Source organism: Monodelphis domestica, chromosome 1, assembly GCF_027887165.1.
Source record: "Monodelphis domestica isolate mMonDom1 chromosome 1, mMonDom1.pri, whole genome shotgun sequence".
In the NCBI taxonomy this organism is placed as follows: domain Eukaryota; kingdom Metazoa; phylum Chordata; class Mammalia; order Didelphimorphia; family Didelphidae; genus Monodelphis; species Monodelphis domestica.
Window position 1 is genome coordinate 41,520,527 of NC_077227.1, and position 13,845 is coordinate 41,534,371.

Sequence of the window (13,845 nt, forward strand, 5' to 3'; positions counted from 1 at the left end):
AAAACATGAACAAATGACCTTTTATTTGGTTGAGATATACAAAAGACAATTTTTTTGTGCCAACAAATGGAATAAGCAGCCCAAATTCCAGGGAGGAAACAAATTTGCAACAAATGTCATGATGGCTGGCAAGGAGAAGTTGGCCCAAGAGGGAGAAAGGAGCCGGAAGAATCCTATGACTAATAAATAAAACAGTAATAAAAGCTACAAAGTTTCAATGTCAAGATTTGAAAATTTATCAGTTTTCTCCAATATATTAAAATTGTTTTAAATATTATCCCTATAAATTCTTTAACTCTGAAGGTTTTGTGCTTGATGTTTCACATCAAAGATTGTATTAGGTGAACAAGTAATTTTTACAAATAATCCAAGTGTCCCTTTTATAATAGTGTCCTTTATAGACTGGGTCATCATTGCAGTTTCAGGCCCAGGATGGGGCCAAAAAGAGAGTAATACCCTTTTATGTGAGAAGAAAGATGGGAACTTTGATTCCAGTTTTTGAGGCTATTTGTGTAATTGCTAGTTTACTTGTTTAATGAGTAAAATGCCTTTATTAAAAAAAAAACAGTTTAAGATAGCCACAAATCTTGGCAATAGAGAATTCCCGTTGAGTTATTATAATTTATCCCTTCTCTAGTTCTATGGTTAAAATTTTCTTTGCCTAAATCTCCCATCTCTTCGATGTCCTGAAATGTTTAAAGTACTTAAATAGGTACTAAAAAATAATTCTCTGATATTTACAACTGCAACAAGAATATTGCACAACTAGTAACCAATGGCTATTTCTTAACATGGTTCACTAGAAAAACACATCGGCCAATTTCAAAATATTCATAAAAATGTTTCAGTGAAGGATTTGTGTGTGCATTAAAATGCTGCTTAAACTGGGTTTCAGACAGTTTTATACTTAAGGAATATTGAACCAAAACAATAGAAGATGGCATGATTTTAGTGATGTATTCCTAAAGACAGGTTTTGTTTTGTTTTTTAAATCATATATATTATTCCCAGACAGACCTCATCCATCCATGCTTTCTTTTTGAAGGCTTAATTTTTAGGACTAAAGACCCTTAAAAGCAGAGTTCATCATTAAATATAATAATGTAGTCTGCAAAAACAGGAAAATGAGAAACCAGTGTAAGAATCAGGGTTTAAAATACAGTAAATTATGTGTTGAGCTGGCATATTTTGGTTTTGGTTCAATTTACATTAAGGCAGGGCTATCCCTCTGCAGTTCTGCAAATAAGTCCTCTAGTGTTGTGGCTATGAGAAAATTTCTAAGATTTCAGATATGCAGATAGGCTAGGGTTTGTTTGATTTTTTTTATTAAAAAATTACTTTTCTTACAAGCACTCTAAAGGTTTCTGAAGCATTATATAAATCTTTAAAATATCCTATACCCCTTATTTTATTAATTAAAAAAAATATACATATATTTATCTGCAGGTGAGCAACCATAAAGAAATCCCTTAAGTATTTAGATTTATCTATGTTAATAAGGCACCTTAAAGCAACAAACCAAAATCATGAAGGAATCTAGTTAGGATGCTTAATGTTAGATCTAAAACCGTTCACTAAGCGATAGGGTTGGGTGCCTTCCTAAACTGGCCTAATTGTATATGCCTAGGTGGGCACCAGAACTGAAAAAGAAACCAAACAGGAACTTGGTCCATTCCTGGATACAGAAGTATTTTATCAACTGGATCCTTCCAAAAAAATGGACGTGTGTGTGTGTGTGTGTGTGTGTGTGTGTGTGTGTGTGTGTGTGTGTAAATATAAATGGAAGCTACTCAAACCCAGACAACAAAACTGACCAGGTGGTCCAAATACAAGAGGAATACATAGACAGTTTTCCCCCCTTAGATCCCCCGCCCCCCAAGCTCCCTAGGCAGAATACCCTCTACCCCTGGCTACTGCACAAAGGAACTACAATGGCAAAGATCAAATGTGAACACATTTCCCATAGCATTATGTCTTAGAGGACAAAAAACACAACTTAGCTTCAATCTAGTCTCCTAATGATTAGAGTCTAAGCCATTAACTGGTCTCTGCATGTACATATATATAAAAAGCTGTAAGTTTTTTTGTAACTAGTGCTAATATCGTCCATCTACATAAGTAATAAGAACCGAACCCTAGGCTCAAAATATATCCAAGTAACCACTGAGTCTAATAGCATATGGGAAATGGTTTTTAGGGGTTTAAGTTTCCTCTCAAACCCCTAAATGAAGGAACCCGAAGCCTGAGTTACAGAAGATCCCAAAGAGGGAGGAGATGCAGTTTGGCATTGGGAGGGTCTCTGGCTCCACTGGGCAAAGAATATCACGAGGCAGTCATCGGGGAATCCTTTTTCCCTTGGTCTTCTGGTCCTCTGCACATAAGGCCAATCATCAATTACTTCCCATAGAACTTCTTATTGAGAAGGAAAATCAGGAGGTTGACATTGACTTTTGCCCTATCAAACAGTTTCATGACAGCAACCCCTTCATATTGCAGCTGTAGGAGATCCTGGCCAGAGAAGAAAATCAAAAAGTTTGATGAGAAAATCTTGGAACTGCAAAGAACGGAGATACACCCATCTTAAAGAGTGAGAGTTTGTCTCATTCTGGGCATCCTTGTTGACATTTCCACAGAGGGTCAGAAATAATCCTCTGGAAGTTGACCTCTTTCATGCCTACCAGTGTAGCAGCCATACAGTGTATTGACTCCCTTACATGAGGTGACTGGCTCATACATTTCATCAACAATAATAACCCTTATATCAATTCTGACATCAAAGTCCTTATTAGTTAGGTTGCAGTTTGCTTGTAAAAGGCATTATGTTGAGAGTGAACAGGAATCATACAGAAACAAATTCCATATCAGATTGTATAAAAGAACATTGATAAGCAGACTACTTAGGAAATAAGTATTTTGTGAGTACATTTTTTCTGTTAATTCAGGGATTGTTTTTCATATAATCATACATCAAGTTTTCTTAAAAAGAAATATTTAACTCTTACATTCATCTATCTTTTCCTGTATTAGAAAGTTTTGTACTTCTCCACTTTACTGAAATTATAGAAAAAGGCTGAAGGATTTTATGTGACAAATGGGAGACTAGTAGCTTCTGCAATATCTTATAATAGAACATTATAAAACCTAAAATGTAAATGACTTGAAAAAGATTCTAAAGCAATCTGCCCATTTTAGAGATAAGAAAACTGAGATGTACTAGAGTTAGTTAGTAAAAATAATAGGATTAGAATCCAAAGCCAAATATTCTTTACACAATACAAAAGTGGCTGGTGTAAAAAAAAAATCTAGATAAAATGAAAATTACAATCTGAAATGGAAAACAATGTTCAATGGGGAATGGAAAGAACAGGGTCAACAATATGGCCTCAACAAGATCCACCAGGCTCCTGATTTTTAGCAAGATTTTGTGTTTATAGTGAGAATAAATTTGAGAGATCTAAGCTATCAGTCTCAGAACTTGAAAGGTTAAAAAAAAAAGTGATGAAAGGGTCAAATTTACAGGATTAGAATCAATTAACTAATCATCTTAATAGTTAGCAGGACTATAGGCAATGGCAGAAAGACAGACTTGTCTGTGTGTATATCTGACAAAATGAAATGTTTGGGGAAGTCTATATAATTAGATGAGGAGTAGAAAGAGCACTGTATCTGGGCTAATATTGGGACCTAGATACAAATCCCTGTTCTGAAAGTTTCTTTACTACATGACCTTGGGCAACTCATTTAATTTTCTACAACTTTAAAGTAAAAGTCTTAAACTTCAAACTGTCTTAATATTCCAAATATCAGGAAACCTTTGATTCTCCTTCAGAGATCACATTTTATATAAGAATCTATTTGTAAGTAGTTGTAAAAAGGAGGCTCAGGAACTGGCGAATATATTTCCAAAACATGAACCAACTTCTTGCCACAGAAGACATGAATACAATTAATTCAGAGACAATACTGTGGATCTGCATTAAAAGTAAATGTCTAGGGGGGAAAAAAAAACTTTAGTTATTGACTCTTCTCTACATGAAAAGCTAGTTTAAAAAAAAGTTAAAATTAGGAATGATTAATTACTCTTATTAGACACTAAAGGGATCCTTTAGGCACAGAACTCCCCTGGTACATTTAGAGTGGTTTATGATTTATACACTACTTTTCAGGATCATAATGAAAGGACGGACTGATCATATCTATCAAGATTAGAAAAATATACCAACTGTTGTATTATTTCATGTATATATGTGACAAAATACTTTAAAAATCTAGATACTCCATCAATTTCCTTCCCATGAACATTGAGATATTCCTATATTTTTATATCATTCATATTCTTTCCCAGGAGATATGACAAGGGAAAGTACTCAACTGGTAAAGAGAAACACTAATACTAGAGGGAAATTGAAAGTGCCTAAACATAACCCTTTCTAACAATCCTTGCAGCACAGTCATATCCAATATTAGGAAGGACAAAAATGACCAATAATTTAAGATAATGGAAATATACACAGTAAACATAAGCTGGTAACGTCTGTGGGTGAGAAATATCATTATTGAGGACAAGTATGATTGATAAACAGTTAGACCAGGTAAGTATAACAAGAGGTGAGAGACAGATATGAGGAAGGCTTTACCCCTTGGATGGCTAATCCAAGGAGAATAAGAACTGCAATGGACAAGAAGGCAGAGAGTGCTACATTAGGGAAAAGGGAGTATTATATACCAGAAAAGGAACTGGGGCAGCCAAGGGGGGAAGGAGTTTTGGTTCAAATTCTACCTCAGTTATTGACTAAATGACCCCAGGCAATCACTTCACTTCTCAGTCTCAGTTTTCTCCATTGTAAAATGAGGACAAAAGCGGCGACCTCCCACAGTAAGGCTCCAAATGAAATGAAATAAAGTCCTCTGCATACTTGAAAGCACTGGGTGATTGCTAAGCAGTCATGACTGTTTTTCTTCTTTTCTCTTAGTGCTATAATCTACTCTCAAAGTTCCTACATCTCAAGCCTCATGCTTGGACAAGCATTAGAACACCCTGCCCCCTGCACCCCCATGAGAAGACCTCCATATTATTTAGCCTGGGGGGGGGGAACCTCAAAACATTTTTTTATCTTGTTTCTTTAGGGGAAGAGTGGGATAATGGAAAGAGTACTCAACAGCCACTCCAAAGGCCCTGAGCTGGAGCTCCAGCTCAGCTACTTAACAGTTGTGAGACCCTTAATAGTATTTCCAGTGCTTCTCAGAGTTGTGACTATTAAAAGAAATCCTCTATCTGAAAGTACTTTGTAACCCTAAAAAGCACTCTCGGCAACTGTTATTATTTAATGGGAACAAAATCATTTCATCTTTACAGAGGGCACTCTAAAGAAAAAACCCACCTGATAGTGTAACATGAAAGTCTCCATCTGAACTCCCATAAATTTGGCTTTCACTTCGAAGTCTCCGACTTCCTCTGTTGGGCTGATTTCAAATATCACATTTTTAAACCTGTTTTAAAAAAAAGGAAATATTACCAAGAGGGCATAGCTTTCCTGTCTTGTAAAAGACGGTGACATGGTGGGAGCAAACATTGTGAAATGAGGAAGGAGAGAATATAGTGAATTCTTTAAGTATATGCTCAGGAACTTAAAGAGAGAATGGGATGCCAACCTCAATCTAGCATCTCTGCTTTACTCAAGTAGTAGCAATCAAAGACCATACAAAGACAATACCAAAGGAAGTCTTTAGATTATCAAGTAAAACCGCACATACACCCCCCCCCCCCATCAGGGAAGAGGGGTAGCCATAAAAATCGAGGTAGAATTAAGAGATGGAAGGGAAGGGGGAAGTAAAGTGGGGGAAATGGGAGCCAAGAGAAAGATTTGACTGGGTGGAAGAAGGTGGCCTAGGTCCAAAGGGGTGAACACAGAAGTCAGATATCATGCTGGGTAAATTCTTAAAAGATATGAAGTCTCCGTTATCTGGAAATCAAGTACTTGACAACCTCTCCTGTTTGTGAAATCACTGAGAACCAATGAGAGCCTTCAAAGGGTCTTGGATCCCAAACTGATGCCATAACAGTCTGTACATTAAAGCTCCTGCACTCCCCTCATGCCTCAAGCACCTTTTAGCTGTAAACCTGTGATACTAAATTAGTCATTTGCACCCCAGACCTTTACTCAGCACCTACATACTCTTACTGGATACATCATTCTGACAATCTTAGAGATCTTGTTTTCAAGTCTGTTAACAGCATATTGGAAACAGTCACAAGAGAATGACTGTTGGGGTGTGACCCCTGGCACCAAGAGACAGAAAAGTGGTATACATGTATATCTAGGTGTGTGTGTGTGTGTGTGTGTGTGTGTGTGTGTGTGTGTGTGTGTGTGTGTGTGTGTGTGACACGTACATAAACAAGAGTCAACTAGAATTTACCATCTGATAAACATATACTGAAAAATCTTAGCATCCTGGAGCCATACAGAACGAGGGCTAACACAAACTCTTCTTCTAATCTAACCCTTAATTTTTCCTATCAAAAGCGCAATCATGAAGGATGACTTTCAAATCAATCCTTAATATGCATATAGTAAATCTATGTATATATCAGCCAATGTCTCCTGAATTATCTCCAAATCTCTAACTGCCTAATAGATAGCCAGCCAGTTCTTCAAACTCACTCTATGGCAATTGGTTGTTATTTTCTCCTCTAAACTCACTCATCCCTCAAATATTTCTCTCTGTTGAAAGTACCACCACCCTTAGAGTTACTCTAATTCATAATTTTGGCCTCAATTCCATTTCTCCTTACGATGTCCTTGACCCCCCTCCATCCCAATATCCAATTAATTGCGCACCCCACCCCCAGTTTTGACTTCACATCTTTTTCATTTGTCTCTTACCATACAGATCAAGGCTCTCATTTCCTTGCCTCTAGTTTCTCCCTCATTGAATGGCACCCTCTCCCCTTCCCTCCCAATATTCATCCCATATAAGGTGCCAAAGCAGTTGTCTAAAAAGTGCAGATCTAACCACATTGCTCTCTTTCTCAAAAAAATAACCAGTGGTAGTCTTTTGCTTCCAGGGTAAATTATAAGGTGGCATTAAAACCCCACCATCTGGCTTTAATCTACCTTCTTAATAACTTCTTTTCACATTACTCCCCTTCATATCAGATGTCCCAAGTCATCTTCTGCCTCCATACCTTTGTGTAGGCCTTCATCCCTACCTTTCAGAATCCCTTTCTTTTCTTTCTTTTTTTTTAAACCCTTACTTTCCATCTTGGAATCAATACTGTGTATTAGTTCTAAGACAGAAGAGTGGTAAGGGCTAGTCAATGGGGGTTAAGTGACTTGCCCAGGGTCGCACAGCTAGGAAGTGCTTGAGGCCAGATTTGAAGCCAGGACCTCCTGTCTCTAGGCCTGGCTCTCAATCCATTGAGCCACCCAGCTGTCCCCTTTTTCTTTCTTTGAAGCTAAGTGAAGGAGTTACTTCTTCACTAAGCTTTTCCTGACACCCCCCCCCCCATCCCCTGCCCTAAGTGTTTTCCTCCCTCCTCAAATCTTCTTAAAGTCCTTTTGCTGGATCCGTTCTTTGCTGGCATCCTCACACACCACCACCCCTTTTCTCTGTATTTATCTGAGTACATGTTTTACTATGCCAGGCCCCTGCTAGAATGGAAACTTCCCAAAGGCAGAGGCTATAATTTTTGCCTTTATGTCCCTAATGTCTTGCAGATAATAGGTGATAAAGAAATGTAGGTTGAACTAAAGAGACGACAAAAGACTTTTATATATATAATGGGATGTGCGTATGTGTGTGTGTGCACGCGTGCACGCACAGGTATGGAAAGGAAGAAAAAGAGGGAGAGGGAAAAAAGGAGAGGGAGACATTAAATGAATAGTTACTGTTCTTAGTAATCTCATAGTCTTACTTCCCACTAGTATATATAATCCAAAGCAGATTATCTAGAATATAATAGGTTGGTCCTATTTGCAAACAGGTGGCTCAGTAGATAAGACATCTAGGTCTAGAGAGAAGAGGTCCTAGGTTCAAATCTGACCTTAGTGAGGCACTTCTGAGCTATGTGACCTTGGGTAAGTCACTTAACCCCAACTGGCTAGCCCTTACTGCTCTGCTGCATACACTGGAATGGATACTTAATACCAATTTTAAGATAGATGGTAAGGATTAAAAAGAAATTATTTACTTCCTTGTAATTATCTTTCTTTAGCCATGAAACCATCAGGTGTTATAAACAGGTATTCTTTCTTATCTGCTTGATTTTTAGGAATCTAAGCTTTTATGTGTGTGCCCTACTGTACATTCTGGTGCCAGTCTTATAAGAGATCAGCCTACAGTTTCCTAAATAGCATGGAAACCAGAATTTAGTTAAAAAAAAAAACTGAAATGTGACACAATCTCTGTGTATTCAAGGAAAAAGTGTCATAGGGTATCTTTTCTTTGAAAGTAAAATGCAACAAATGTCACAAAATGGGCGATGTGTCCCAGCTGGACTCAAGAGAGGGAACTTTCTGGTGAAAGAAGATTCTCTAAGGTACCCGAGTCCAAGGAATACTACCTGGAAAGCAGAATGTATGAGCTCGCTGCTGCAGCTCAAATGCCTGCAGTCTGACCTGAAGAATGACTGTCATCTGGCCAGCAGACAGCCAGAGTGGGCCAGCAAGTCAGCAGGACCCAGGCACAAGCCCCACCTCCAACGGACTGTCCCCACATTACCTGGGCAATCATGTGACCTCCACAAGCCTAGCCAACTGTCTATTGCTGGCAGAAATAGAATGGAATGAGGAGAATGAACTGGGAAGCTCCTCACTCTGACAAAATCACAGAATTGGACCAAAAAATAATCCAATCAGAGAATCAGTTGGTTAGGATTACTTAGAAATTGGCTGGCCCACAAAGAACTGAAAGCTTGTTCTCAATGGCTCCAAACACCATATAAATCTCTGAAGGGCACAGGGTGGCTTCCCTTGGTTTCAAGTAACTGTATGAAAAAAATCCAGCCAGCATAATCCTTAAAAAAGACAACTTACATCACATGCCACCTGGATGGAACAGTAAAAGTGAACACAGGAAGCATCACCCACAGGCTGGGGAAATGAGGAGAAATGGTCATAGCCCAGATCCTGGGATAAGAGGCCCAGAAAGTCCAACACTCTCCCTCTGGAGGCCAAATCCAGCCTCGGGCAGTTACTAGCTGTGGGACCTTAGGGGCAAGTCACTTAACTTCTGTTTACCTCAGTTTCCAGAACTGTAAAATGGGGATAACAATAGCACGTACTTCCCAAAGTTATTGTGAGGAACACTTGGCACAGGGCCTAATCAGGAGTGGATGCAGAGCACAGCCTGGATGCCTCCCTGCAAGGCCTGGGACCCTTCTCTTCTTTTGCCTAGGGATGGGAAAACTCCCATTTGTGGAGGACCAGACTTTGGGCTAATCATTAATGTGCTGTGATGAGCCATAAGGGGCCACTTATTCCTTTAATGAATCAGGAAAAGTCCAAGGGGAAACTAATACAGGACCTTAGTCCACAAGAAGTGTTAAATAAATGTGTGTTGCTATGGATGATAATGAGAAAGTCCAGGTAAAAGAGGTGGCATGAGGTCAAAAGAGTTATGGGATAAAGACAAAGGAGACTAGATAAATGATTTTTTCCCTTAACCTTTAACTTTCTGTCTTAGATATTAAGTATTGGTTCTAAGTCAATAGAGCAGTAAGGGCTAGGCAACTGGGGTTAAGTGACTTAAACCTCATGACTACAGACCTGGCTCTCTACTGACTCGGCCACTTCGCTGCACTAGATAAGCTCTTGCCAATGAAAAAAATATATTAAGTTACAGGTTCTTGGGCTAAGGTAGGAGAATGCAGTGTCCCTCTAGCTGGTCTCTGGTTCATCTGGCTCCTTAATTCTCTTTGACAAGATTCAGTAAGAACTACATAAATGGGCATGACATTTGGAAAAGAGAAACTGAGGACTCCACAAGATTGCTGCTCATGGACTTGAGATAGCCAAAAGTGGAACTCTGACAATTTAGAAATACTTCGGGCACAAGCAATGTAATGAGATTGTTAGATTTAAATTAATAACTCCAGGTTCTTATTTTCCATAATTTATTAAGAATCACTTGAGAAGTTTAAAGCCTATTTTCTGACTTAAGTCTGACCACGTGACTGCTCTACCTGCATGGCTATCAGCCAGTCTCTTGAACCACCGTTCCAAGGAATAGAGAGGCGCAAGTCTTGTACTACCCTTCTTATCCCCAGTCCCACGCACTGTGATTTTTGAATCTCCATCTTGCTTGGTCTAGCACCCAAAATTGTATACACCCACACTACATGAGTATGTACTAGTGAATGACAAATCAGAAATAACTAACTGCCCACCTGGGCTGTCCTAAGCCAAGCTTGAGACACCATTGGCACTTGTGAGGCAGAGAAAGTGAGGTAGGGAACAGCCTGGAATTCGCTGACTTCCTGTGGACAGGGGCTAGGCGACAGTTCGTTCTAGGAACTTGAGCAGGGAGGAGGCCCACTGACAGCTTTCCTTCAGATCGGTCACGTGAGTCAAGGACTGATTCTCCTTTCTACCTTGGCCTTCGGGCCTAAACTCCCTCTGGCTCTGCCAGAGGTTGACTTAACCTTTTTCCTTTTCCCCCTCTTTCCTTCTTTCTTACTCCCATTGTGATTAAACCACCACAAACTCCATTCTGACTAGAGTGTTTCATTCTAGGAATTTCATAAGTAAATTCCTTGGCAACCATAGTGTAATATTATATCAATCTTTAAAGGTGATTTTCACTATAACAGTTCATATTCCTGTTTCACATTCATGAATGTAACATCAGCATGCAAAATGGGATGAACTGGTTCAAATAATCCAGGAGGGGAAAGGAATGAAATTCCCTTTACACAAGGTTTAGTCATTAGAATAATGGACGCATAGTGCTTTCAAAGGAAGGCACCTTAGGGAGCAACTCAGTGGCTCAGTGGATAGAGCCCCAGGCCTAGAGATGGGAGGTCCTGGGTTCAAATCTGGCCTCAGACACTTCCTAGCTGTGTGACCCTGGGCAAGTCACGTAATCCCCTCTTGCCTAGCCCTTACCACTCTTCTGCCTTGGAACTAATACATAGTATTAATTCTAAGATGGAAGGTAAAAGTTAAAAAAAAAAAAGGAACTTGCCTTAGCCCCACTTGTGGCCTTTGCAATGTATGCTTTGAGCATGGGATTTCTTGATAAGATAGAAAATTTAAAACAACATTCAAATGATCACCTCTATGAGATGTAAAGTCAATACAGCACAAAAAAGATAAACATCTACATACAGATCAGCTCCCTGAAAATAAAATTTAGATAAGTCAATTGGACACTCACTGATTCACTTGCAGGTCCTCGATTTCCAGAAGAACTCCTTTCTCATGTAGTCGTGCAGCTGTGTATTTCAGGGAGATTTTTTTACTTTTCTTTCCTTTCATCTCTCTTGGCTTTTTAGACACTCTGTGGAAACAGAACAGGAGCATATATATACCCCAGGCCTAATCTCAGTAAATGGTCCAGGAATAGGAGGTCATGGGTCAAAAAAAGAAGTTTCCCTTTTTAAAAGGAATAATCAAATCCAAATGGAGTCAAAATGGCACAGTGATCTGCATCACAAACTGGCTAATCTTGGCTCCAAGTTCTAATTCCATTCTTGGGACTCATTTTCAAGTTCAGTAATTCATTCAGTATCTAGGACTGATCTGCAAAATAAAATTGCTCATACAAAATTTCCATTCACAACTAATATCTCCCCTGTATTTCCCCACTGCATCTAAGATGAAGGTGTATACATAGATGATGGTAAAAAAGAAAAATGCTCACTAACTAATTTAGTATAGGTATAAAAACTTAAATCCCAGATCAAGACACTATGGACTTAATAAGGAAAGGAGAATCATTATAAGTTAATGAACAAGGATGTGATATAATGAAGGCCATTTTAGTAAGGAGAACTAAGCTGAGGGATGCAGAACAGCTTGGAATTTGGGGCAGGAAGCACCTCTGGGAAAAAAGATTTGCACCTCATTCATAGCTCGGTAACTAGAATAAACAGACAGTATAGGACAGGGAAACTAGTTGGGTGAATAATCAAAGCAAGGGGTGACAGAGAAGGGTCTGGACTTTAGTGGCAACAATAGAAAGGTAGAGGAAAAGATAAAATTTAAGCAACTTATTTTGAAGAGAGGGCAGTTAAGTGGCACAGTGGATATGCCTGGAGTCAGGAAGATTCATTTTCCTGAAGTCAAATCTGCCCTAAAACACCTACTAGCTGTGTGACCTTGAACAAATCACTTAACCCTATTTGCCTAGCCCTTGCCCTTCTGTCTTAAGAGTTGTTTTTAAGACAAAAAGTAAAGGTTAAAAATAAAAATGAGGGAGCATCTGGGTGGCTCAGTAGATTGAGAGCCAGGCCCAGAGACGGGAGGTCCTGGGTTCAAATCTCGCCTCAGGCACTTCCTAGCTGTGTGACCCTGGGCAAGTCGCTTAACCCCCAATGCCTAGCACTTACCACTCTTCTGCCTTAAAACAAATATACAGTATTGATTCTAAGACAGAAGGTAAGAGTTAAAAAAAAAAAAGTTCAAATGTCATAAGAAGTCATTGGAAGAGAGTTTCAAGAAGTAAAGCATGGTCAAGCGTTTTCAGGATAACAAAGAGATCAAAAAAGGCAAAAAGACTAATTAAACAACTTTCCCAAAACTATCGGTATCACAACAAAAGATTTAAAAACTCAAATGACCTCAATTAAAAAAAAACCTATAATGGTAGAATCAGGCCATAATATGTATCTCTATCTGGATTTCAACTACCTCATCTATCAAATGAAGGAGTGGCCTAACTATATGGTTTTTTTTGTTGTTTTTGGTTTTTTTTAAACCCTTACCTTCTACCTTGGAGTCAATACAAAACTGTGCATTGGTTCCAAGGCCGAAGAGTGGCAAGGGCGAGGCAATGGGGGTTAAGTGACTTGCACAGGGTCACATCGCTGGGAAGTGCTGAGGCCAGATTTGAACCTAGGACCTCTTGTCTCCAGGCCTGGCTCTCAATCCACTGAGCCACCCAGCTGCCCCCCTAATTATATGTTCATGAAGATCGCTTCCATCTCAAATTTTCCAACCATGAATTTCAGTAAAAGTTAAGATGAGTGTAAGGAAGCCTTTCTGGCACCCTCAAAATGATATTAAAAAAAGGAAGTTATCTATTGTGTTATAGTAATCCTGGCCTAGTTTGATCATATTATTATAATATTCTAATCAAATGACTCAAGAATAGTGATAGATCACTCTCTTAATTCTCCTACTACTTTCCTAGCCTGTTCTCTTACCAGTTCAGATCTCTGCAAAATACTTACTTGCCCTTGCTGGCCAAGTTATCCAAGCATGTTTTGATGTAACTTTTATAATAATCCACTTGCTCGCCATAAAATGTGGCCTTGGAGTTCAAAGCATTGTAGGTCTGCTGCAATTTAACCAGTTCAGCTTTTCTCCTCTGCCTATACCTCCGCTGATTCCGGATGTCCTACAGAAAATATAGGATCAAGACTAACTAAGCAAGAGACAAACAAAAAAGGTCAACAAAACACTTCTGGATTCTTCCATTACTTTGAAGGCAGCCAAACAATTAACATTCTATTGAGAAATATAAAGAATTCTGATTTCATGTACACTTTGGAGATATACTAGACTGATAAAGAATTTGAAACCTAGTAAAATTTGCCCCTGGGAGCAGGCCAAAGTGTATTATTCCACATAAAGGGGTTATAATGGGAATTCTTCCACTTGAGGGTACACCACAATCATCCCA

General features: G+C 39.0%; 1 protein-coding gene across 3 annotated transcripts in view; it reads right to left on the reverse strand.

Annotated features, from left to right (window-relative positions):
- Positions 1 to 6: 6 nt before the first annotated feature.
- Positions 7 to 13,845, reverse strand: part of IQGAP1 (IQ motif containing GTPase activating protein 1) — a 111,291-nt gene continuing 97,452 nt past the window's right edge. For all 3 annotated transcript variants that reach the window (XM_007478075.3, XM_001364376.4, XM_016424586.2), the window contains 4 exons: positions 13,394 to 13,560; positions 11,377 to 11,499; positions 5,382 to 5,490; positions 7 to 2,508 (listed from right to left, as the gene is read on the reverse strand). In XM_007478075.3, the coding sequence (XP_007478137.1) occupies positions 2,395 to 2,508; positions 5,382 to 5,490; positions 11,377 to 11,499; positions 13,394 to 13,560 (513 nt within the window). In that variant the 3' untranslated portion in view covers positions 7 to 2,394. The remainder of the gene's footprint in view (positions 2,509 to 5,381; positions 5,491 to 11,376; positions 11,500 to 13,393; positions 13,561 to 13,845) is intronic.